The sequence below is a fragment of the Aulonocara stuartgranti genome, assembly GCF_965226115.1.
Source record: "Aulonocara stuartgranti genome assembly, chromosome: 4".
In the NCBI taxonomy this organism is placed as follows: Eukaryota; Metazoa; Chordata; class Actinopteri; order Cichliformes; family Cichlidae; genus Aulonocara; species Aulonocara stuartgranti.
Genome location: NC_138942.1, coordinates 38,804,869 through 38,828,538, shown reverse-complemented (window position 1 = coordinate 38,828,538; position 23,670 = coordinate 38,804,869). Strand labels below are relative to the sequence as shown.

The following is a 23,670-nucleotide window of genomic DNA, read 5'->3' as shown; positions in this document are numbered from 1 at the left end:
GTGACAACAATACCTCAGACAGAAACTGGTTCATCACAAAGACAAAACGCCAAAACACAGACTTAACAATGTGGTGTATGCTGTACAGTGCAGCGAGGAATGCTCAGACCTCTACATCGGAGAGACCAAACAGCCACTTCACAAGCGCATGGCACAACACAGAAGAGCCACCTCCACAGGACAAGACTCAGCATCCATCTGCATCTAAAGGTCAAAGGTCACTCTTTGAGGATGCCAATGTTCACATTTTGGACAGAGAGGACAGATGGTTTGAAAGAGGAGTGAAAGAAGCATCTATGTCCACTGTGAGCGACCATCTTTGAACAGAGGCGGGGCTTACGACACCAACTGTCTGCCATCTATAATCCAGTTTTGAGATCCCTTCCCAGACGCCATAACGCCCACTCATATCCTGGGCCATCTGACCTCAGGAAATCACATGATAAGGTGGGGCCAGGTTTCACAATGAGCTCACCCGAAACTCTGGCTGATTGAGACCCACACCCAGTTTCCCACCTTGGCTCAGGTGATTAGAGGATCATCAGGGGGTCCTTTTGTCCCTCTGTGGGGGGAAACTCCCACTAGGTTTATATCTGGGACTCTCCACCATTTGACCTTAGAACTGAAGAAGCTTCTCGGATGAGAGGTGAAACGTCTTCAAGCAACTTAAAGAAGTCCAGACGCTTTTCTTTTCAAGCTCCTTAGATTACAATGACCTGGATGAGCACCTTCACAGACACACTGCTACTGTTGTGTGTCAGCACACAGACACAACAGTTCGTAGATGGTGGTGTAAATTCTCTGAAATTCATAGACTGACAGTAAAAGGTGACACAACAAAGTTTACAATGAGACATTTATGAGAAAAGACAAAAGAAAAATAAAGTTCAGATAAATGTTTTAATAGTTTATAAAAGTGACTTAATTCAATATATTTTCGGGTTCTGTTCAGTATCTTAACTGTTCTTAGGACATCAAGCTTCTCGCCACCTGGAGACCCACGAAGTTGTGACCACACCCTTCCAGTATATGGACAGGTTCTTCTGTAGCACTTTCTACTACACTGGAGCACTCAAAACGCTTATACTGCATTTTCACAATTACGATGATAAAGTAGAGAAATACAAAGAAAAAGTACAAAACCCCCCAAATACATAGTATAGAGTACCACGATGCAACGATGCAGCCATCGCACAACACATGGCCAATACTGTCATTTGATCAGGATCTTAAATGACATGTTATTCATGGATGTATTCAATATTGTTCGTCTTTTGAGACTGACTCCAGCTTCTGCTATGATTCTTCTTTTTGTCTTGAATAATAATACTTCTTTGGAGCTCTCCTGCCCCTTTGCAGGAGGGCATGGAAAATGGCATCGCTTTGGCCCTTACGACTTAACATACGAAGCCATGCTAAGGGGAAAATCAGCACTTGTCCATTTATGACATGCTAATTTTTGCACATAGCACATTTAATGTCATTTCTTCAGACAGTTATGGATGCCGTGGTGTTGCAGATGCTGGTATCTGTATTTGTTTAAAATAGCATCACTGAAGAGTGAATTATATACTACATTTTTTGGTGATATTTCTATTTGTGGACACAAATTATGATTTGTGTTGTAACGTTATTATTAATCTGCGTCACAAGTGCCGCCCTGCTGCTGATCACACCTCTTCCTTTCAGTTCTCTACTTAAAATTAAACCAAATTAAATGTTGCTTTTAACAAAAGTGCAAATGTAATCATCTGGAAAGAAACTGATCCACCTTCTCTCTTGCGCACATACACACTCATATGTACACACAAAAACACCTTTCTGCAGAGGAATGAGGCTTTGGTATTCGTAATAATAGTGCTTAAAGGATGACACAGGGACAGCCACGACTTTTCTCCTTCCCTGTGTGATGAGTTGGAGGAGGGCTCTCCATCTCCTGAAACTGTCTGTAAAGCAGGAGAACAGATAAAGGGATTAATCATCCTCACACTTTGCTCCTATTCACAGAGGCGATTCAGTATCAACCATATATGATGCTGGCTTGAATAATGTAAGAAAAATTCTTGGTCACAAAATCCAACGATGTATCTGTTGTCACAGGTTTTGACACAATTTGTTAGCTTTGGTTATAAAATGCCATGCCAACATTTGCCCAGTGCCAAAATATGAATACTAAACCCAAGTTGGTAATGGTGCTGTAATACAGTGTTTCCCAGGCTTTAGAGGCACAGTTCATATTTCACATTAGAAAAATCCCGCAGCACTCCACTAAACAGAAATGTCAAAAATGTTGCTTCCTTCTGACCACTACTCATGCTAGGGCCTTCATCTGGGTCGCGTTTTCTCCAGGACCAGGTCAGACTGAACACTTTTTCTTTTTAAATTTATCTATTGCTGTTATGCGCTGCATAGTCTCACAGCATGACTGTTATTTAAGTTCTTCTTTGTCCTCTTCTGTTTTACTTAGTTGGCAACACATTTATTAGAGCAGGTGGTTGTACTGCCCTCTAGTGGAAGAGAATGTCATTGCTACCCGTTACGCACGCCGGTGGCTTCGGTGTGCCGTGTTAGATTATCTGGTTCCACCTGATTAGTCCTGGGAAACACTGCTGTAATAAGAGTGACCACTACTTCCTACAGCATAGTCACCGATTATTTTTATGATTAGTCGACTAATCAGATCATCATCCATTGGACGTAAAAGTACAGCTTATTGCACCAGCAGCATCTGCTCTTATATAACTATCATTAGCTTACAGCTTTAAGTGTTTCAGGTGCTAACTAAAAATAAAGACAAGATGATAGTTTATTGAATTTAAATGAAATTTGCAGATTGTTTCGGTGAAGTTTAATAAACTCCTTGCTATCTAAAATATAACAGGACACCGGAGTAAATTCTCGAGCATCTCACACTTCTGATAATCAGCTGTCTGCTTGACGTTTATTCAGCTGTGTAAAAACTATAACTTTAATCTCAGCCAAACTGATTTACTCAGGAACAAATAAAATACTGAAAAAAGTCAAACAATAACATTTTAAGTTATCTAAGTGACTCATATATATTTAACCTGAGAGAGAAAGACGGCGGTGGGTTTGAAAACGATTTGCCGGGAGTCCGGTGTTCTCACGGCTCTAGTGAGCCTAGCCCCCGGCTAGCTATCGAGCTAGTGGGTAACAGACATCTCCGAAAACGTCGGAGCGCTTTTGAAAATATGCGGTGTCTTGATAAACTGAGCAGATATTTGAAGTTCACACAGCTACATTCTCCCTGAAAATATGTTAAACGTTTATTTTGTGACCCAGAAAGAATAATAAGAGTAATATTAACACTAACTAGCTGCCGCCATTGTTGGAAACTGAGCTGTACATGCAGTGCTGCCATCTTCTGTTTCAGTGCGTTATTACACTCTTAAATCCTGCTACTTATTCCTGCGTCTTTTGTGATCTTACAAAGCTTCAAACGACGCTAGTCCCAGCAGGGACGTGAACTAAAACAAACTTTCATAAATAAGGGCTGTACCTAATAATATGCACAAGCTCCAAGAAGGCTTCATCAACATTGAAGCGATTCTTCGCCGAGGCCTCCATGTAGTGGATCCTGTTCTCTCTGGCAAACGCCTGTGCGTCCTCCTTGGGTATCTGCAGACACAATAAACAATATCACGTCTGAGATCCAGTGCTGTTCTTGTCATCCTGTAAAAATATGCAGAAAACTTGTCACTGTTGTCACTTTGTCCTGAAAAAAATGAAGGTAAGGAATCTCAACAAGCAGAAGACTTAAAAATCCTGTGGGACAAGACAAAAAACCCAAAACACTGGGGACACTGAGGTCAAGGTCACAGATTCTGAGATTTTTAGTAGATACACCTGTTGGAAGTATCTGAACAGAGGGGTGGGTTTTAAATCAAATCAAATCAAATCAAATCACTTTTATTGTCACATCACATGTGCAGGTACATTGGTACAGCACATGTGAGTGAAATTCTTGTGTGCGAGCTTCACAAGCAACAGAGTTGTGCAAAATACAATAATGTAAACAAGCAAAATACAAGAATGGCTACATCTGAAACTAATAAATATATGTACAGTATATAATAGTATATGCATTTCTGGATGTGTATACTAAATATTTTTCTACGTGTGTGTGTGTGTGTGTGTGTGTGTGTGTACACATACTTTACAAATTAAATAGAGTAAACAATAAATAAAATATATAAAAATATACAGAGTTGAGACATGTGCAAAACAGTGGCATTAAATGGTAAATGGTAAATGGCCTGTATTTATATAGCGCTTTACTAGTCCCTAAGGACCCCAAAGCGCTTTACACATCCAGTCATCCACACATTCACACACTGGTGATGGCAGCTACATTGTAGCCACAGCCACCCTGGGGCGCACTGACAGAGGCGAGGCTGCCGGACACTGGCACCACCGGGCCCTCTGACCACCACCAGTAGGCAACGGGTGAAGTGTCTTGCCCAAGGACACAACGACCGAGACTGTCCAAGCCGGGGCTCGAACCAGCAACCTTCCGATTACAAGGCAAACTCCCAACTCTTGAGCCACGATCGCCCTGTACAGTATGGAGTGCATAATGTTGAAGTTCCAGTAGTGAAGCTGAGGTGTCTATGACGTGTTCAGCAGTCTGATGGCCTGGTGGAAGAAGCTGTCTCTCAGTCTGCTGGTACGGGACCGGATGCTGCAGAACCTCCTTCCTGATGGAAGTAGTCTGAACAGTTTATGGCTGGGGTGACTGGAGTCCTTGATGATCCTCCCCGCTTTCCTCAGGCACCGCTTCCTGTAGATGTCTTGGAGGGAGGGAAGCTCACCTCCAATTATCCGTTCAGAGCACCGCACTACTCGCTGGAGAGCTTTGCAGTTGTAGGCGGTGCTGTTGCCATACCAGGTGGTGATGCATCCAGTGAGGATGCTCTCAATGGCACAGTGATAGAAGGTCCTGAGGATGCGGGGGCTCATGCCGAATCTTTTCAGTCTCCTGAGAAAGAAGAGGCGCTGCTGCGCCTTCTTCACTGTTTTGTTTGTGTGTACTGACCACGTAAGATCCTCAGCCAGATGTACACCAAGGAAGTGGAAGCTGCTCACTCTCTCCACAGCAGCGCCGTTGATGGTGATGGGGGTGTGTACTTCTCTGCACCTCCGGAAGTCCACTATCAACTCCTTTGTCTTTGCGACGTTGAGGGTGAGATGGTTGTCTTGACACCAGTGGGTCAGGGCGCTGACCTCCTCCCTGTAAGCCGTCTTATCACCGTTGGTGATAAGACCCACCACTGTAGTGTCGTCCGCAAACTTCACAATGATGTTGGAGCTGTTAGTGGCTGTGCAGTCGTAGGTGTAGAGTGAGTACAGGAGAGGGCTCAGTACACACCCCTGTGGAGCACCAGTGTTCAGTGTGATGGGGGATGAGGTGATGCTGCCCAGTCTGACCACTTGGCGTCTGTCAGACAGGAAGCTAAGGATCCAGCTGCAGAGGGAGCTGCTCAGTCCTAGATCCTGCAGTTTCCTGTCCAGCTTCGAGGGAACGATGGTATTGAATGCTGAGCTGTAATCTACAAACAGCATCCTCACATACGTGTCTCTCTTCTCCAGGTGTGACAGGGCAGTGTGTAGTGTCAGGGCTATGGCATCATCAGTGGACCTGTTGTGGCGGTATGCAAACTGTAGAGGGTCCAGTGAGTCGGGTAGTGCAGAGCAGATGAAGTCCCTGACCAGCTTCTCGAAGCATTTGCTTACGATGGGGGTCAGGGCTACAGGTCGCCAGTCGTTCAATGAGGAGATGGTGGAGGATTTGGGTACAGGGACGATGGTGGCCATTTTGAAGCTGGCTGGGACTACAGACAGAGAGAGGGAAAGGTTGAAGATGTGCGTGAACACTCCAGCCAGCTGAGCCGCGCATGACTTGAGGACGCGGCCGGGAATCCCGTCCGGACCAGTAGCTTTGCGTGCGTTCACCTTCCTGAAGCACCTCCGCACATCCTCCTCAGACACAGTGTGCGCACTGACGTCATCCGCGGCGCGCACACTGTCCGGTCTCATGGTGTTCGCTGTGTCGAATCTAGCGTAGAATACGTTTAGATCCTCACACAGAGAGGCCGTGGTCTGCGGTGTGCTGGTAATAATCGATTCATCGATTAAAATCGATTCTGGCTTGGATAACGTGATATCGATTCACATGGCGCTGTTGCCTCCTGTGAGATTCCTGACACCCCTCCCCCACCCATCACCTTCACTCAATACCAGGTTGAGATGCAAATGAGGAGACTTCACTCAGGCAAGTCTGCTGGACCAGACGGAGTGAGTCCCCTCGTCCTCAAGACCTGTGCCCCCCAGCTGTGTGGAGTCTTTCATAAACTGTTTATGCTGAGTCTGAGTCTGCAGAGGGTCCCAGTGATGTGGAAGACATCATGCCTCGTCCCTGTACCAAAGACGCCACGTCCCAGTGGCCCCCAGGATTACAGGCCCGTGGCACTGACCTCCCACATCATGAAGACCCTGGAAAGGCTCATCCTGGACCAGCTGCGACCCATAGTAAGACCACATCTGGATCCCCTTCAGTTCGCTTATCAGCCTCGTCTCGGAACAGAGGACGCCATCATCTACCTGCTCAATCGTGTCTACACCCATCTGGACCAGCCGGCGAGCACTGTGAGGGTCATGTTTTTTGACTTTTCCAGTGCTTTCAACACCATCAGGCCGACCCTCCTGGGTGATAAGTTAGCAGCGATGCAGGTGGATGCTTCTCTGGTGTCCTGGATTGTTGATTACCTGACAGGAAGACCACAATATGTACGTCTCCCACAGTGTGTGTCTGACAAGGTGATTAGCAACACAGGGGCACCACAGGGGACTGTCCTCTCCCCCTTCCTCTTCACCCTCTACACCACAGACTTCAGCCACTGCACAGAGACCTGCCATCTTCAGAAGTTTTCTGATGACTCTGCGGTGGTTGGATGCATCAGCAGGGATGATGAGACAGAGTACCGGGCTGTGGTCGACTCCTTTGTCACGTGGTGTGAGCAGAATCATCTGCAGCTCAACGTGGCAAAGACCAAGGAACTGATCGTGGACTTCAGGAAGACCAGGAAACACTTGACCCCTGTTTCAATCCAGGGGGTCAGTGTTGACATTGTGGAGGACTATAAATACCTTGGAGTACACATTGACAATAAACTGGACTGTGCTAAAAACACCACAGCACTTTACAGGAAGGGCCAGAGTCGTCTCTATTTTTTGAGGCGACTGAGGTCCTTCAACATCTGCCGGAAAATGCTGAGGATTTTCTACGAGTCTGTTGTGGCCAGTGCGATCCTCTATGCTGTTGCATGCTGGGGGAGCAGGCTGAGGGTCGCAGATGCCAACAGACTTAATAAACTGATCCGTAAGGCCAGCAATGTTGTGGGGATGGAGCTGGACTCCCTCAAGGTGGTGTCGGAGAGGCGGATGCTGTCCAAGATAAAGACAATGTTGGATTACACCTCCCACCCACTCCATGACATGTTGGTCAGTCACAGGAGCTCGTTCAGTGAGAGACTGAGATTACCGAAAAGCACCACTGAACGACACAGGAAATCATTCCTGCCTGTGGCTCCCTGTACAACGCATCCACTTAACACACTGTTTGCTGCTACAACTACACATGTTTCTTTTCCAACTATTTATTTATGAGTGACTTATGTATGTATGTATGTATGTATATATATGTATATATTGTACTATTCTTAGTTAGTGTATTGTCTGTCTTGTCTTAATGTTGGTTTATAATGGAGCACTGTAACAAAAAATAATTTCCCCCAGGGATCAATAAAGTATTCTGATTCTGATTCTGATTAAGATCCTGAATCGATTTTTTTATATAAATGTATTTTGCCCTAAACGCCAGAATCTCAGGTGAAACCTCACAAAATTTCAACAACCACCAAACATTTAAAACAGTAAATGAGAGCAGCAACACGGCCTCTGCACAAAGATGTAAACACAAAGCGTGGACCCACCGATGGATCAGAATCAGTCAGATGTGGCTTTCTCACCCGACGGCACGGACACGGTCGGGGCTGAAAGCCGACAGCTCGCTGATTCTGATGTTTCGGCGGCTCCACGCTTTGTGTTCACGCCCTTTTTGCGCCGATTCTACAGCTGTTAGTTTTATCTCTCTAAACAATATTGAGTAAACCAGCAGCAAAAGAAGATCCAAACTACGCTTCACGTAAACATCGTCATGAATTCACTCTGACTTTTGCTGTTTTGCTTCCAAAAAAAAAAAAAAAAAAAAAAAAAAAAATCACACTTCACGCACAGCTCTCTCTCTCTCTCTCTCTCTCGTTTTCGGAGACGTCTGTTACCCACTAGCTCGATAGCTAGCCGGGGGCTAGGCTCACTAGAGCCGTGAGAACACCGGACTCCCGGCAAATCGTTTTCAAACCCACCGCCGTCTTTCGCTACTCAGGTTAAACATGATATATGAGTCACTTAGATAAATTAACAATGTTATTGTTTGGCTTTTTTCAGTGTTTTATTTGTTCCTGAGTAAATCGGTTTGGCTGAGATTAAAGTTTTTACACAGCTGAATAAACGTCAAGCAGACAGCTGATTATCAGAAGTGTGAGATGCTCCAGAATTTACTCCGGTGTCCTGTTATATTTTAGATAGCAAGGAGTTTATTAAACTTCACCAAAACAATCTGCAAATTTCATTAAAATTTAATAAACTATCATCTTGTCTTTATTTTTAGTTAGCACCTGAAACACTTAAAGCTGTAAGCTAATGATGGTTATATAAGAGCAGATTCTGCTGGTGCAATAAGCTGTAGTTTTACGTCCAATGGATGATGATCTGATTAGTCGACTATCAAAATAGTCGTTTGTGGCAGCCCTAGCTCCCTGCATTTATTTTTTAAATAATTCTGTTGAAGCATGGTCTGACTTTCATTGGTTAACATTCATCGAATTTGTATTTATTTATACTTTTGTCAGATTAACGTTATTTCTGTGAGAGCATTATGAGTTTTTCTTTCATTGACTGAAGGGTCCCAACAGTTTTGTCCACGTCTGTACGTTGTTGAGCTGTGGTTTTCCAGTCCTTTCAGGACCTGTCTCTGAACCAGTGGTCCAATTATTAATAGAGTAAATGGACTGGCATCTGTATTTTCCAATCTTCCTCTATATTATTTTTAGTAATTTGGGGTGCAGGTTCATCTGTCACAGGCACACTTTAACTGTCAGATTACAGGAATTGGAACCTTGGACATTTGATAAGTGGATGCCTGGAGCTCCTGAGTTACAGGAGTTAATTCTCCTTGTATAATAATTTGTGGAATAAATGAGACTAAGCCAGAAAAGTTGTTTATAAACTGCAGATATCTCCTAAACTGTTGAGATTCCAGAACTTCCCTTCTGCAGTAGATCTGGAATAGAAGAAAAATGACATTATAGAGGAGTATCGGTTGTTGTTAGTTACCACTCTTTGCTGTTCCAGGTCTGCCTTGTTTCCAACCAGCACCATGGGAAAATCATCTCTGTCTTTCACTCTCAGGATCTGGGTGTGGAACTTCTGGACTTCATGATAGCTGAGAGTTGGAAGGACAGAAATCATTACCAGTCACAGATTAAAATAGCCCTTCATATCCATTTTAATAGTTCCAGACAAAGTCTTCCTTATTCCTTATATATTAACATATTGTGTTGTTAAATAGTCTGTTTTTGTTACTGTGTGGTTGTTCCTGGTTCAACCCTCGGCTGAAGCTGAAAAAGATTCATTACCAAACAGCAGAGGCTACGGTGAGTTTCTTCTGAAGTGTTGGACTTACAGATGCAGCTTTTCACTTCTAATTAAGTACTTGAAGCACTTTCTATTACAAGTCATATAACATTCACACACACTGTGACGCACTGGCGGCAACTGTGTGCACCATCTGCTCAAAGATACTTTGACATGCAGGCTGGAGGGCTCCACGCCCCCCTGTACTGCAGTGTAGTGTGCAGGTGCTCTGAGAGTAAATGGGCAAAAGATAACACAGGACCAGATTATTACAAAAAGGTTACATTTGTGTCTTTCTTGTCCATAATTGAGTTTCAGATGAATAAAATGTGGCATCACACTCTAAAGTTGTGGTTCTCTCCTCCTCCTGAGAATGGGGACAGTCTTTTATATGAAGTAATACATTAGAAACCAAAAGCTGGACCATAAGAGTGCCCAGGAGGAAAAGCACCCAAAACAGAAGAAAAAAGATGAAGTGAAACCTGACCCAGGAACAACTTACTAATGGAAACCAGGACCTTTCTGTACACAAGAATTGGTTTCACAGAGCTGGACTTGTCATGTTATACATCCTTCTCTAAGGAAATATTACTAGAAATGAAACTGCATCTACACAGGAACCAGCCTGCTCATCGCACATCACTTTGAAGATGATGACTGGTTGAAGAGATTCCAGGTTCCAGTTGAGCCTCTAAGATATTTCCTACCAGGTCACATCTCAATCAATGGTATTCAGTGGTCTTCAGTCTGGGTCCCACAGCCCCAGACTCACTAACAGCTGCGTACCCTGGGCCATGGTCTCAGTTACCCTCATGTTTCAGGCCAACCACAGACGGACTCTATGCAGACCAAGTCTTTCCTTTGTGCTACCTCCAACCAAGCACTTTGCTCTCCAACATGTCCCTTTCTGTTGTTGGCTATATATTTCTCTAGACTGTATATACGTCTTTTTGTTGCGCTTTATTCCTGATATCTCTACTATTTTTTTTTCCACTCCAGGCGCGTGGCCCCGGCGGGCGCGTGGCCCCGGCGGGCGCGTGGCCCCGGTGGGCGCATGGCGCACCCATAATTTCTTTGTACATGTACAATGACAATAAAAGGCTATTCTATTCTTAATGCTGACTCGCAGTCACTTCAGTCACTTGCTTCCTGTGGTCTCTAGCTGCCACATCGCTACATCGTGTGTACATAGCTTTAGAGTATAACTTTATAGCACTCTATACAAGAGACATACAAACAAACATCACACACGTACCTGCCACGGTCATTGAGTGCAAACACCAGTAAAAAGCCTTCTCCAGACCGCATGTACTGCTCCCTCATCGCACCAAACTCCTCCTGACCTGCTGTATCCAAGACTGATGCACACAGAGACATGATCACATATACACATAAATACAAAACATACATAGTATTCACAGACATACACTATATTATTGCCAAAAGTATTCACTCACCCATCCAAATCATTGGTACAATCACTTCTACAGCCTCAGGTGTATAAAACCCAACATGCTGAGCACTTCTACGGACACTTTGTGAAAGGATGGGTTGCTCTCAGGAGTTCACTGAATTTCACCGTGATTTAAGCACTTTGAAGCAACTGTTGTATAGATAACTGGCGCTATAGAAAAGACATTGAACTGAACTGCAGTGGTGAAATTTTCTGGCTGCTAAATGTTCTACAGTGACGTGGTATTATAGTGTGATGGCTGCAGTTACAGCCACACGTGGGAATATCTGCCAAACAGTGTAGAGGCTTACACGCAACACTACACCTACACTTTTCTTTCTTTAAATACAGGATTTAATTTACAGGATAATAAAGAATTTGTTTTGATTTAGAACTAATGTACATACAGAACACTGCATTCTAAAACAAGTGTGCACAGTCTAGTTTACACTGTTGTGTCTTTATGATTTAATCTGTCTTTGTTTGCTCAGTTATCTCGGCTGCTCCCAGTCCCTCAGTGATGAGCTAATAGGTGGAAAATGGTAAATGGCCTGCATTTGTATAGCGCTTTTCTAGTCCCTAAGGACCCCAAAGCGCTTCACACTACATTCAGTCATTCACCCATTCACACACACACATTCACACACTGGCGATAGCAAGCTACATTGTAGCCACAGCCACCCTGGGGCGCACTGACAGAGGCGAGGCTGCCGGACACTGGCGCCACCGGGCCCTCTGACCACCACCAGTAGGCCAACACGGGGTTAGTATCTTGCCCAAGGATATTTGACATGCAGCCAGGATGCAGCCTGGGATCGAACCACCGACCTTCTGATTAGTGGCTGACCTGCTCTGCCACCTGAGCTACAGCCACCACCAGGGGCGGAAAAGGGGCGGAGCAAGCCTATATGGAGACCTGCAAATTGGGCCATACCACAACTCTGGATCATGGGGGGGATGGGATTTGTTATGTTAGTTTCAGTTGGGTATTTGTGTGTTCTACCCCTTTTTGCGTTTTGTGGGCTGATCAGCCACTATTTAAGTTTCACCTGTGTCTCATTTAGGAAGGTCAGCAACTCACACAAAGTGGTGAGTCAGAGCAGGGTCAGCAGATGAGGCCCAACTGCTACAGACCTCCAAACTTCATGTGGCCTTCAGATTAGCTCAAGAACAGCACATACAGAGCTTCATGGAACGCATCCAAGCCTTACATCACCAAGCACATTACAAAACGTGGGATGCAGTGGTATTAAAGCACGCCACTACTGGACTCTAGAGCAGTGGAGACATGTTCTCTGCAATGACTAATCTGGCAAACGTATGAATAAGTCCTGGTTTGGTGGTTACCAGGAGAGCATTACTTAGACTGCATTGTGCCACATGCAAAGTTCGGTGGACTATAGTGTAGGGTTGTTTTTAGAAGCTGGGCTCAGCCCCTTCGTTCCAGTGATCTTAATCCTTCAGCATACCAAGACATTTTGGACAACTTCATGCTCGCAACTTTGTGGGAACAGGTGACAATGGCCCCTCCCAGGGCTGTGCGACATGACCAAAATCTCATATCCCGATATAAAACCTCCATCGTCCCGGTAACGATATAAATCACAAAAAAATAATATTTTCTGTAAATTCTGTGAATCTCGGGTAGGTGAAGTGTTTCCAGTTGGGCGCCGTGTACCCGGAGTCGATGCATGAAACGACACATTTTTAGACACAGGTTGTAACGGCCGCCGTTTTCTTTGTATTTATCACACGGCGTGCTGCGGGGAAAAGCCTGTTCTAACGTTTGAGTCTAAGGTTTACTTTTTAGCACCTGGCGGCTCTTTTTTACTTCTCATCCATAAACACTCTGCATACTTTTTCACGTGATTCCGTTTATTTTGAAAAGTCTCAACAGGATCTTGAGCTTTATTGTGAAAGGTTTATGTGGAAAATAAACAAGCGGACATGCGATGGTTTTACCGTCGTTGTTGCTAACGACAACGCATAAAAACAGGCGCTTGTCCGTCCGTAGTGTGGTTATATTAAATATAAGAGAGAGAGAAAATTAATAATAACTACAGTGACCATCAGAACCATGAATATTGCCGTAAACAGTTTATTTTGCGACACCACGAAACAAACGATAGCGTAAAATGAAACGATAGATGTTTTTATATCGTCAGATATATATCGTCATATCGAACAGCCCTAGCCCCTCCCCATTCCAAGATGACTATGCACCAGTCACAAAGCAAGTTATTGCATTACACGGATGGAAGAACGTGACTGGCCTGCAAAGAGTCCTGACCTCAATGCGAGGGAACACCTTTGGGATGAATTAGCAGAGACTGTGAGCCAACATCAGTGTCTGACCTCACAAATGTGCTTCAGGAGCAACGGTCAAAGATTCCCATGAACACACTCCTAACCCTTGTGGAAAGCCTTCCTGTAGCCGCTAACGGTGAGCCGACATCATATTAAAGCCATGGATTAGGAATAGGATGTCACCCAACTTCGTACACATATGTAGACAGACTAGCAAATAATTTTGCTAATATAGTGTACACATGTCTTGATGCACGCTCAATCATCCAGGTAAATAAGTCTGAAAAGGTTGATTCTGTTCATCTGGATGTTTTCAGTGTGAGAAACGTTTCGTCATCATCCAGCTGACGGCAGGTTTCCAACCTTATAAACACCTGGATGAAAACCACCACTGAAAACGTCCAGATGAACAGAATCAACCTTTTCCAAATATAGTGTATACATGGTGACCTGTACTGCTAACAGAACATCTGTAACATTAAGCTGAAGTTTCACTTGTTCTGTGTCATAAAAATCACCCACTAAGGAAACAAGTGTTTTTCTTAGTGGTTTCACTAAAACCGATTCTCTACTGTTGCATTCACCAAAAAAAAATCACTAAACTGTATCAATTAGGGTAAGTGTGATGTTTGTGAAGGGTGAGGAAGAGTCTTACAAACAGCACCTCTGCTGCGTCTGATGATTCACAAATAAGTGGTGAAAGAACAGCGTGGCCCAGCACACCACCCTGACAGCACCAGCCCACTAACAAGTCCTAACAAGGGAAATGAAACATCCAGAGAGCAAACACACTGCCTGTATCACATCACAATGTAACACACCCTTTGTTTTCACGCAAAGCTTTTTCCAAACCCTGCAATTACTCTGACACTGTGTGAATTAGGACATGTATATCTCCAGTGTAATGTCTTACTGTCAAGCCGGGTCTCCTTTCCATCCACGGTACAGATCTTGGTGTAGGAGTCTTCAATGGTGGGGTCGTAGTCGGACACAAAGTACGACTGTGGAACACACTCCGAGTTATTAACATCAACACTACACTGTGAACAGCTTGGCTTGTTTTACACCTCTCATAACCAAGCCCAGTGCCTAACAGGCATTTATTTATATTACTCACAGCTGGCGAGAACAAAAGTGACGCAGCAAAAATGATGAAAAGTGCCCAGAGAATTATTACGTTTAGACTGAATATGTAACCACGTCAGTACTTCTCCTTCAGTGTTCTATAATCCACTATTTACTGCTACAGTGCTCGGTGACTGTACTACAGCCGTTCATTAGGCAGCCAGTTTAATGCAGACCTTTCTGTGTTAAACAGAGTGCAACAAAAGCTTGCCCGAGGTAATGAAGAAACTTACCATACAGTGTGGAAGCACCGACTCAGAACGGAACAATTCCCAGCGACACATTAACAGAACCGGGGTGGAAGGTACCCAACTTACTGAAGTGCACTGCTAACATGTTTAGAGTTTAAGTATTTAAAAATATTTCAAATGGAAATTACTGTCACACTATACTGTGTTTCATAGATAACCCCTGTTTCTTTCTCCACCTACTCTCCTGTATGATCAGGAACTGAGCAACCTAAACTTGGCACTCCTGCTCAACTTTGTCCCTGGAGGTTGTGACATCACGATGTTCCCCAGCAGTCATCTAACAGTAACCTGTCGTTTATACCCAGGAAAGTTTACATCCTTCTGTTTCCTCCCTCAGTACATCAGTTTACCAACACCAGGCTAAACACTGTTGCAGCAGTCAAGCACCATCAAGTATAGATATACAAGTTAAATATGAGCAGCTGGGCCGAGGTGGTTTCAGATGCGTAACTAAGCTCTTGACTGCTTTTATTGTGATTCTAACAATGAATGACTTCATCTGGAGGGAGAAGCCTGCTGGTGTTTGTTTTAGTTTGACTGCTGCTCAACAGCTGAATAAGACTTTAGTAGTGAACCATTAACCAACAGCTCATCTGTTCCAAATGCAGGTCACTTGTTGAACCTTGACAAGGTTGAGTTCGCTCAATAACGACCCACCAGTGGATCGACCACCAGTGGATCGACGCATTAACCTACAGACAGGTCCACAGTGTGTTCTACACGTGTCGTGGAGTCAGTACCTGGATGAACTGGATGGTAAGGGCGCTCTTTCCCACTCCTCCTCCCCCCACAACCACCAGTTTGAATCTTTCCTCGTCTCCACTCATTTTCAGTCCGGACCAGAACCTCTCCGAGCTCACCGCAGGACCTCAGGGGCGCGTTAAATCCCGGTCTCGCAGCAAGCCTGCTAACTGTAAGGAGACACCAACATGGACGGTTTTCAAAACTGAAGTTTGGTGTGCGAACGACGGACTCGGGGCCACACCTGTAAAGCAAAGTCCTGACGGAGTCCCACTGTCCACGCAGCACAATAACACGCACCCACGGGTCTGCTTTGAGTTGGGCCTTACAGCGGGACTGTAGCAGATCGCCGTCGCCTTTTCTTTTCTTCTTTCGCCTCTTTTCTCGTCGGCCTCCAGTCAGCTTCTGGGCGGAACTGCTTCCTCTTTTCTCTTTCCTCAAGAAACTACAGCAGCAACTACATCACACTGATGTCAGAGGCGGCGGTGACTTTCCCCACGCGAGGACAAACACACGGCAGCCTTCGCCTGCTTCAAATTAAAAACTACTCTGAAACTAATCTTTCGGGTGTCAGCTTCCTTATTCGGTCACCGGAGCATCCGTGACATCATCATTCCTACGGACGTGCCCGTGCAGCGTGAGAACTTACGACACTGATTAAACGGATGTGAAACTTTGTACAAGATGTTATTCGCCCTTTGAAACGGAACCAAACTGCTTTAATAACACAATGAAGCGTCTGAAATTCCAGCGTGGAATACTTCAGAAATCCCGAAGGTGTGTTACGGCAAAGTAAACACGCAGTGAAGTGATACTGCTGCAGCCTCACAATGAAAACGGCCTGAAGCAAAGCAGCAACACAACTAAATAGGACATGCTCAATGGTTGCAGTGTTGTTAAAGATGCACAAAGAAGCAACAGGAAACGGATTTGCACTATGTTAGTTCGCCCAGTTATTTGTGAGCCTCTCAAAGTGGGAACTTGTATAAAAGTGGATGCAGTTCCTGTTCACACTACACTTTTGTTAAAGCCCTCGAATGCAAGCTGAAAGTCTGCCCTTTATCCACATACTTGCTTTTAAACCCACTGTGGTCCGATCTGCTTTGACACGAATATTTGTCCAAATAGTTTTTTTAGCAAACCTCCAGTCTTGGCTCACTGTGGCACTTCAAAGCACTGCATGCTTGTGTTTCTATGCAACCCTCTGCTTACTGGGTGGAGAGGCTGGCGAGTCCCTTCACACTGAGAAACAGGCAAACACACATGGTTAAAATGTCCTCTTTATTCGTCAGTAAATACATTACAAACCATTGTGGCAAAAGCCTTTCAACAACTACATTTAAAAACAACAGAAACAGGGATCGCTGTGCAATGATAAACAACAATATGATAAACAACAATATGATAAACAACAATATGATAAACAACAATATGATAAACACAACAATATGATAAACAACAATATGATAAACACAACAATATGATAAACACAACAATATGATAAACGGGTGCTTTTTGTCTTTTCAGCTCATTTAGATTCAACTCTGCAACAAATAAATAAATAAATAGACATTGGTTCTTTCACTACACGTGCACATCAGCTGTGTAGTTTGGTTTCTTCTGACAAACATGCACAGATAACTCCTTCCACCTGCTTCCTTGTATCCTCAGCACCTGTAAGGCAGTGCGGGCTGTCCCATCTGCACAGGGTGCACAAAAACACCTCCTAGCAGTATCCTTTCCCCCCAACCCAGCAGCTTGTTGAGAGTGACGCTGAAAGGTGAGAGCAGGCCCTTTTCCTTGACCTCAGCTCTGCTGTGCTGGCTGACAGAGAGACGCTGCTTCCTGTGGATAGCCTCTGCCTGTCTGTAGGAGTCAGGGTAACTCTTCACCTCGGCGCGCTCGCCAGTCTTCCTGCTCTCGACCATTTTTTCTTGTTGCCTCTCGTTTGCTGTGGAGGAAGGGCATATTCCCAAAGGGGTCAAAGAGAGGGTAAGGCTTTTACGTTTCTCTAAGAGAGAAGCAGAGCCTGATGGGAGTTGTAGTTGGGTGGCCTTTAGCGTTGGGTTGATGGGCTCACAGGGACGGGAAGCTGAAACCTCCGATGGTTTCTGCACAGGCTGCAGGTCACGACGGGGAGGCAACTCAGGAGTCCGCAGTTGCTGCTGCTTGTTGTCAGCGCTCTCTGACAGCCAGCGTCTCTGCTGGGCTTTGTCTTTGTGCTGAGCTGAGTCTGCGGTGACGCTCTTAGCTTGACAGTTACTGTTCTGACTGCTGTGAGAGAGGTTCACACTGTCGTTAGCAGGTGGCAGGCAACTGGCCAGCTGCTGGATGAGGAGGTCGTGGCCACGCGACTTTTGGCTCAGAGCACCCTGCAAGTGCTGCAGCTGACCCAGGAAGTTGAAGTTTGGGGAAATGGAGGGCCGGCGCTCTTTCACAAACCTTATAAGGGGACAGAAAGGATGTGGGTTATTGTTGCTAGTATTTCACACGTCACACTGAGTCTAGGTAGTACTCTGCAATGAGCTACAGGGACAGTTACCACAGTATTACAGGCTGTACGACAATAAACAGGAATAACAGGTGAATAGATGCTCATTGGAGTGTACTGAATGTCTCGATAATGCTTATATAGAGTGCAAACATACACTAACTGAGAGGTTTAGCAAGTGTTCAAGCTGCTATAATGTCTTGTAACTTCACAAAGCCTTCTTGTTATTGATCAGGACTGACTACATCTGCTCGTTTCCTCTGACAAGCCTAAATGCATCGAGACTCAGAACAGTGGGACAAAGGAGATCTGTCAAGATTAAGACAGGTGCAGATTTACACAGCTGGGAAGGAAACAACTGCAGCCTGCAAGATAAACATTTCCAACAACTGCATGTAAATACTTTGTTAAGGCAGGAATATCTGGATCCTCTGATGTATATCAAAACATGGGTCTTTGAGAGGAGAAGTCCTAAAACATGACTTATGTATACTGGTTCCTTTACAAAGGTGTGCATCCATTGTTCTCTGGAGTTGTTGACTGTTGTAGATAAAAGTGTGAATACCATGTGCTGTGGACTGTTTAGAGAAAGTCTTTCATGGGTAAAAGTCTCCAACTGTCAAGACCACAAATACTTAAACTCATAAGCAGAGTTAACTTCATTTCACCGGAGTGGTGAAAGTGCCAGAAAACCTCTGATAGCTGTAAGTTAAACAACTCATGCTCAGCTTTAGAAAGGAAATCAATAAGGCTTCTTCAGTGTTCTTATGTTATTTGACAAAGTCGAGCTCAGTCCCCTCTGCAGGATGAATTTGTGCTACTAGCCATACCTGTAAGCATGGTCCAGGTCCATTTCCAGACTGTACATGACATAGGCAACAGCCAGAGCTGGGGAGCGGGAGATTCCTGCTGCACAGTGCACCAGCACCGAAGCCCCCGACGACATGGCTACGTCTGAACACACAGTGCATAGTGACAGTCAGCCGAGCGGGACACAGAGCTGCTGTATTGGCTAAAGCTAACCACACTGCAAATTACATTTTTGAAAACAAAAATTCAATAATAAATATTTAAAAATTGAGGAGGCCCCGGGGCAGACCCAGGACACGCTGGAGAGATTATATCTCTCGGCTGGCCTGGGAACGCCTTGGTGTTCCCCCGGATAAGCTGGAGGAGGTGGCTGGGGAGAGGGAGGTCTGGGCCTCTTTGCTTAGGCTGCTGCCCCCGCGACCCGGCCCCGGATAAAGTGGATGAAGATGGATGGATGAAAATAAATCTAAAAAAACAACGTCATGACTTGTGCATGAGGGTTCATAGCCTGCAGCTTCTATCGTATTGCCACTGCTAACTCAACCGACTGCATAGAGCCGTGAATGCAAACGTCTTGCACTGTCACAGAAGTAAAGCATTGTTCAAACACAATGATGACAACATGGTGAGTGTTTAGTGATCATGTGCATTAGAAATCTGAGGTAATCTTGTTCTATTGCTGTAATGTGAGAGTGAGGCCTTACCAATGAAATGCAGAGCCTGTGGGATCCAGGGCAGCAGGTTATCCCACAGAGAGTCATCAATAGGAATGCGGAGATACCTGGAACCAGGCAGGAAGGAGGGCTGGGGGCTACAGCGACTCACACTCAGCACATAGGAGATACCCAGCGAGGCCAGCTGGTCCTACACACACACACACACACGCTTTGTTTCTGCTGTACAAGAGTTCACAGTGAAACTTGGCTGTCTGTGCTCTACCTCACATATAAACTGTGATCGTCTCTGTGTACATATTTATGTTGGTAATTGTTTAGAGCACTTTTAACTTTATACTTCACTATTTTTTTATTTGTTACAAATTAAAGAATCACTCAAAGTGCTCAAGAAAAATATTTCACACGTAATTTGTGAAATATTTGAATTGTTTAAAAATAAGGTAATATAATAATATTGCACATGAAGTAATGATCTGCTCAGTAGGCAACAGATTTACGTGAGCATGCGCAGCTGTAAGTTCATGTTATTTAATGTCCACATCAGCCACGCGTGTGCTGCTGTGCTGTGTGAGAGCATTGCACAGGAGCTGTTATTGCGACATTATTATGTCTTTGATAGCGACAGCACGGGTCCTCTTCCTACCTGCGTCACGTCGCTCTCTGCTCCGAGGTAGAGCTGCGGTAGGATGACGGACAGCGGGGGCCGCTCCATCTCTCTGTCCCGAGACAAGACCATACCTGCAGCACCACAGGCGACACCCGTAGGAAAGAATTCCGCTGCGTGAAACGTCCTGTGACCAGTTCTTAGAAGACAAACATTCAAACAGTGTGCGTTTCCTCTTTTGCACGACGGTGCATCCGTGCTGTATCCACGCCGTACTTACTGAGGTGTCAGCTGCTGCGCTGCAGCGAGGTCCTCCTTCCTCCTCACTGTGTTCCTCACACTGGATTCTCAACGATGAGCTCATCAACTTTCCAACAATAGATCTGGACTGGATGATGTCATTTTCAGCCAATCACTGCGCCGCCGCACTTTCACACGCGCAGACGCAGCTGTCCGTGGGGCCGCCTCAGCAGTACAGACACCAGTGTGAGTGCTGCAGCACATGACGTTCACTCCAGTCACATCTGGCCTGTGTACTTACTGCAGTAGCGGCTTTGACCTCCTGTTTGTGTTACTGCTGCTGTAGTGGAGCAACCGTGACCCACATGATGTCCCTGAGGATGAACAAAGTATCCTGACAGTGCAACATCTCACTGCACATGAGACTGAGAGGCTTTGATGGCGGATAACCAGCCGAGGTTTGCCTGTCCGCATGCTGCTAACTGCTCCCCCTCTGGTGTTAACCTGCATTCTTCTACTCTTTACCACCTTTCTATGCTAATTTAAACCATGCGGATTGGTTTGCAGCATTTGATGGTTCTGCACAGCATCTTAGCTGTTCCTGGTCTGCACTCTGTGCCCTGAAGATGTGCAGGTTCCTAATACTACTAAGACCTAAGATCTCCTCACGTTGTGAAAGGTATCCCAGCTTGCATCCTATTACTACACTGAACCGTCTCTGGAGCATCCTTTGCACAACCAGCCTGAAACGTGGATCCTGTTGACAGCCTCCGTGCTGTAGATCTACCTTTTCTAGCTACTGATAAGATTTCTTGATGTCAGGCACTTCTCCCGTCTGTCATCATCTTCATCGTGATTGCCCTGCAAGATACTCGGGTACTTGTAGCTGTCCTGTATACCCACTTACTTTTGCTTCTGGCAACTCTAATCCTCCAGCCTGGATCCCATTTCCTTGCTTTGCCGAACATTTCTGCACGTAGACCCAGGGTAAGTAAGTTACTGCTGTTAATGAGCTCGATGTCAAACATGTACAGAGTAGGTTTATCAGCTCTTTGGGGTGACCTCTCAGTAACCAGGAAACGGGCAGACCATCACAGACCCCTCACACCCTGGACACAGACTCTTTGACCTGCTGGCAGACGGTGCAGAAGCCTGCAGACCAGGACCCCCCGACACAGGAAGTTTCTTTCCCCTCACCATCTCCCTCCTAAACAGTTAAACTGTCACACTGCTAGACTGCAACTGCACTTAATGCAGACTCCGTGGTATTCATTTCTGTAATCCTGTATATTTGCGTGTGTACACCGTGTCGTTTACATATTGTTTTACATTGTTGTGCTTGAGAGACACCATCGATCAGAACCAAACTCCTTGTGTTTGCGCATACACCTGGCCAATAATCGTGATTGTGTGATGAGGGGACTGACACCTTTGCAGAATAGCAGTTACGGGTGACTTGTGGAACTTTCTACCATCGACAGGAGAGGTTCAAGGTGAAAATCACTGCTGACCAAAATCGATGCAAAAGCTTCTCTCACATCTGCCAAAAAATAAAAAGAATAAATATGTTGATCCCCAAGAATTTAGGGAAAACATTCCTGAGGACTGAGACAATCACACAAATGCCCTGGTTCCTTCTCCATGGCTTGGGTATGGCTTCAGTCTCAGGGATGAGTCTGGCTACAAAGCCCACTGCCTTCTCACTCAGAAATCCCTCTACCTCCATATGGATTTGGACCAGTTGGCTTTCCACCCAGACTTCTTGCTTACTCTGGACGTCCATTCATGAGCTGCTCCTCATGAACGGAGGAAGATGATGGAAGTAATCCCCAAAAGTTGATTCTGTTCATCTGGACGCTTTCAGTGGAGAAACGTTTCATCATCATCATCATCAGGTGGCTTCTTCAGTCTCAGCTGACTGCAGGTTTCAACCTTAGAAACGGGACATTTGCACAATGACTGAAACCAGCCCACTGAACAATGTGAGCTCAGTTCCTTTGCATGTTAATGATCAAGGAACTGAGCTCACAGCCAGAATCAGCTGTTGGGGATTTACTTAGCTGGATGAATGAGCATGAAGAAGATGAAGTAATCCTTCCGTTTTCTTGACATTTCCATCATGTCTGCAATCAGTGTATAAAGATACGTCCTTCTCTCCCACCTCAGTGTCCAGTCTCATACAGCCGTCAGTACTTTGTCCCATCTCTGCATGTGCACTGTTGGCCAGCAGCACCACAGGTGATTGTTGATTGGCTGCAGCTCAGGCAGGTAGATCAGGTGATCTCATCATCACTTTAATCCCACTCCAGTCTGAATCCCAGGTTGCTTTCTGATGCAGAGTGTGAATGCTAGAGAGCGTTCAGGCGTTTAAAAAACAAAACAAGCTGATCTGCATGTTACATCAGGACCCTCCCCATTTATCCGGGCATGTGCAGACACTAGCAGTGCACTGGCTTGTGGCCCCCTGTGCCTGGCTGCCATTCATATAGGAAGACTGTGTCAGTGTGACGAGACAGGAAGCATCAGTTTGGATATATATGGCATAATTTTACTTCACATTTTTTCATTACAGAGTAAATCTTGTAATCTAACACAGGTATTGGACAGGTTCCTAACACCAATATATGAGGCTGCATTAGCTAGTGGATACTGCATAGACACGCACACAAACTCATGTACACACACGCACAGAATGACAAAATCACTACGTTTTCCACTACAAAGTTCTATGTCCTGTGATTGCTGCGCAGCCACAGAAGATTATGTGACCATGTATTAGAAATGTCTGCAGGCTCTTTTTCTTACCTGGTTACACACACACACACACGCACACGCACACACGCACACACACGCACGCACACACGCGCACACACACACACACGCACGCACACACGCGCGCACACACACACGCGCGCACACACACACACACGCACACACACACACACGCACACACACACACACACACACACGCGCGCACGCACACACACACGCACGCACACACACACACGCGCGCACGCACACACACACACACACACGCGCACACACACACACGCGCGCACACACACACGCGCGCACACACACACACGCGCACACACACACACACACACACGCACACACACACACACGCACACACACACACACGCACACACACGCACGCACACACACGCACGCACACACGCACACACACACGCACACCA

General features: G+C 45.4%; 3 protein-coding genes and 1 long non-coding RNA gene across 9 annotated transcripts in view; all 4 read right to left on the bottom strand.

Annotated features, from left to right (window-relative positions):
* Positions 1 to 886: 886 nt before the first annotated feature.
* Positions 887 to 16,284, bottom strand: rras (RAS related). 3 transcript variants are annotated; one of them, XM_082530588.1, is made up of 7 exons: positions 15,896 to 16,284; positions 15,651 to 15,821; positions 14,448 to 14,535; positions 11,030 to 11,132; positions 9,475 to 9,583; positions 3,521 to 3,639; positions 887 to 1,946 (listed from the first exon to the last, which is right to left on the bottom strand). In XM_082530588.1, exons 2-7 carry the CDS (start codon positions 15,735 to 15,737, stop codon positions 1,862 to 1,864), a joined length of 591 nt encoding a protein of 196 aa, XP_082386714.1. In that variant the 5' UTR covers positions 15,738 to 15,821; positions 15,896 to 16,284; the 3' UTR covers positions 887 to 1,861. The 3 variants fall into 3 exon arrangements, with proteins under 3 accessions (XP_082386714.1, XP_082386713.1, XP_082386715.1); XM_082530587.1 differs by having other exon boundaries at positions 15,651 to 16,284; XM_082530589.1 differs by lacking the exons at positions 15,651 to 15,821; positions 15,896 to 16,284 and adding an exon at positions 14,893 to 15,641.
* On the bottom strand, positions 8,273 to 9,467 carry LOC309705067. The gene is made up of 2 exons (XR_014276476.1): positions 8,757 to 9,467; positions 8,273 to 8,725 (listed from the first exon to the last, which is right to left on the bottom strand). It is a non-coding gene; the product is annotated as an uncharacterized lncRNA (long non-coding RNA).
* Positions 16,285 to 16,918: 634 nt separating the features above from the next.
* LOC309704977 (uncharacterized protein) lies at positions 16,919 to 22,912 on the bottom strand. 2 transcript variants are annotated; one of them, XM_082530544.1, is made up of 5 exons: positions 20,514 to 22,912; positions 20,273 to 20,432; positions 19,657 to 19,816; positions 18,973 to 19,096; positions 16,919 to 18,093 (listed from the first exon to the last, which is right to left on the bottom strand). In XM_082530544.1, exons 2-5 carry the CDS (start codon positions 20,363 to 20,365, stop codon positions 17,319 to 17,321), a joined length of 1,152 nt encoding a protein of 383 aa, XP_082386670.1. In that variant the 5' UTR covers positions 20,366 to 20,432; positions 20,514 to 22,912; the 3' UTR covers positions 16,919 to 17,318. The 2 variants fall into 2 exon arrangements, with proteins under 2 accessions (XP_082386670.1, XP_082386671.1); XM_082530545.1 differs by having other exon boundaries at positions 20,273 to 20,367.
* An 87-nt stretch (positions 22,913 to 22,999) lies between these two features.
* The window catches only part of ap2a1 (adaptor related protein complex 2 subunit alpha 1), a 38,748-nt gene continuing 38,077 nt past the window's right edge, over positions 23,000 to 23,670 (bottom strand). For all 3 annotated transcript variants that reach the window (XM_082530458.1, XM_082530459.1, XM_082530460.1), the window contains one exon: positions 23,000 to 23,670. This exon is cut by the window's right edge and continues 1,434 nt beyond it. The gene's annotated coding sequence lies outside the window, so the exon portion shown is untranslated.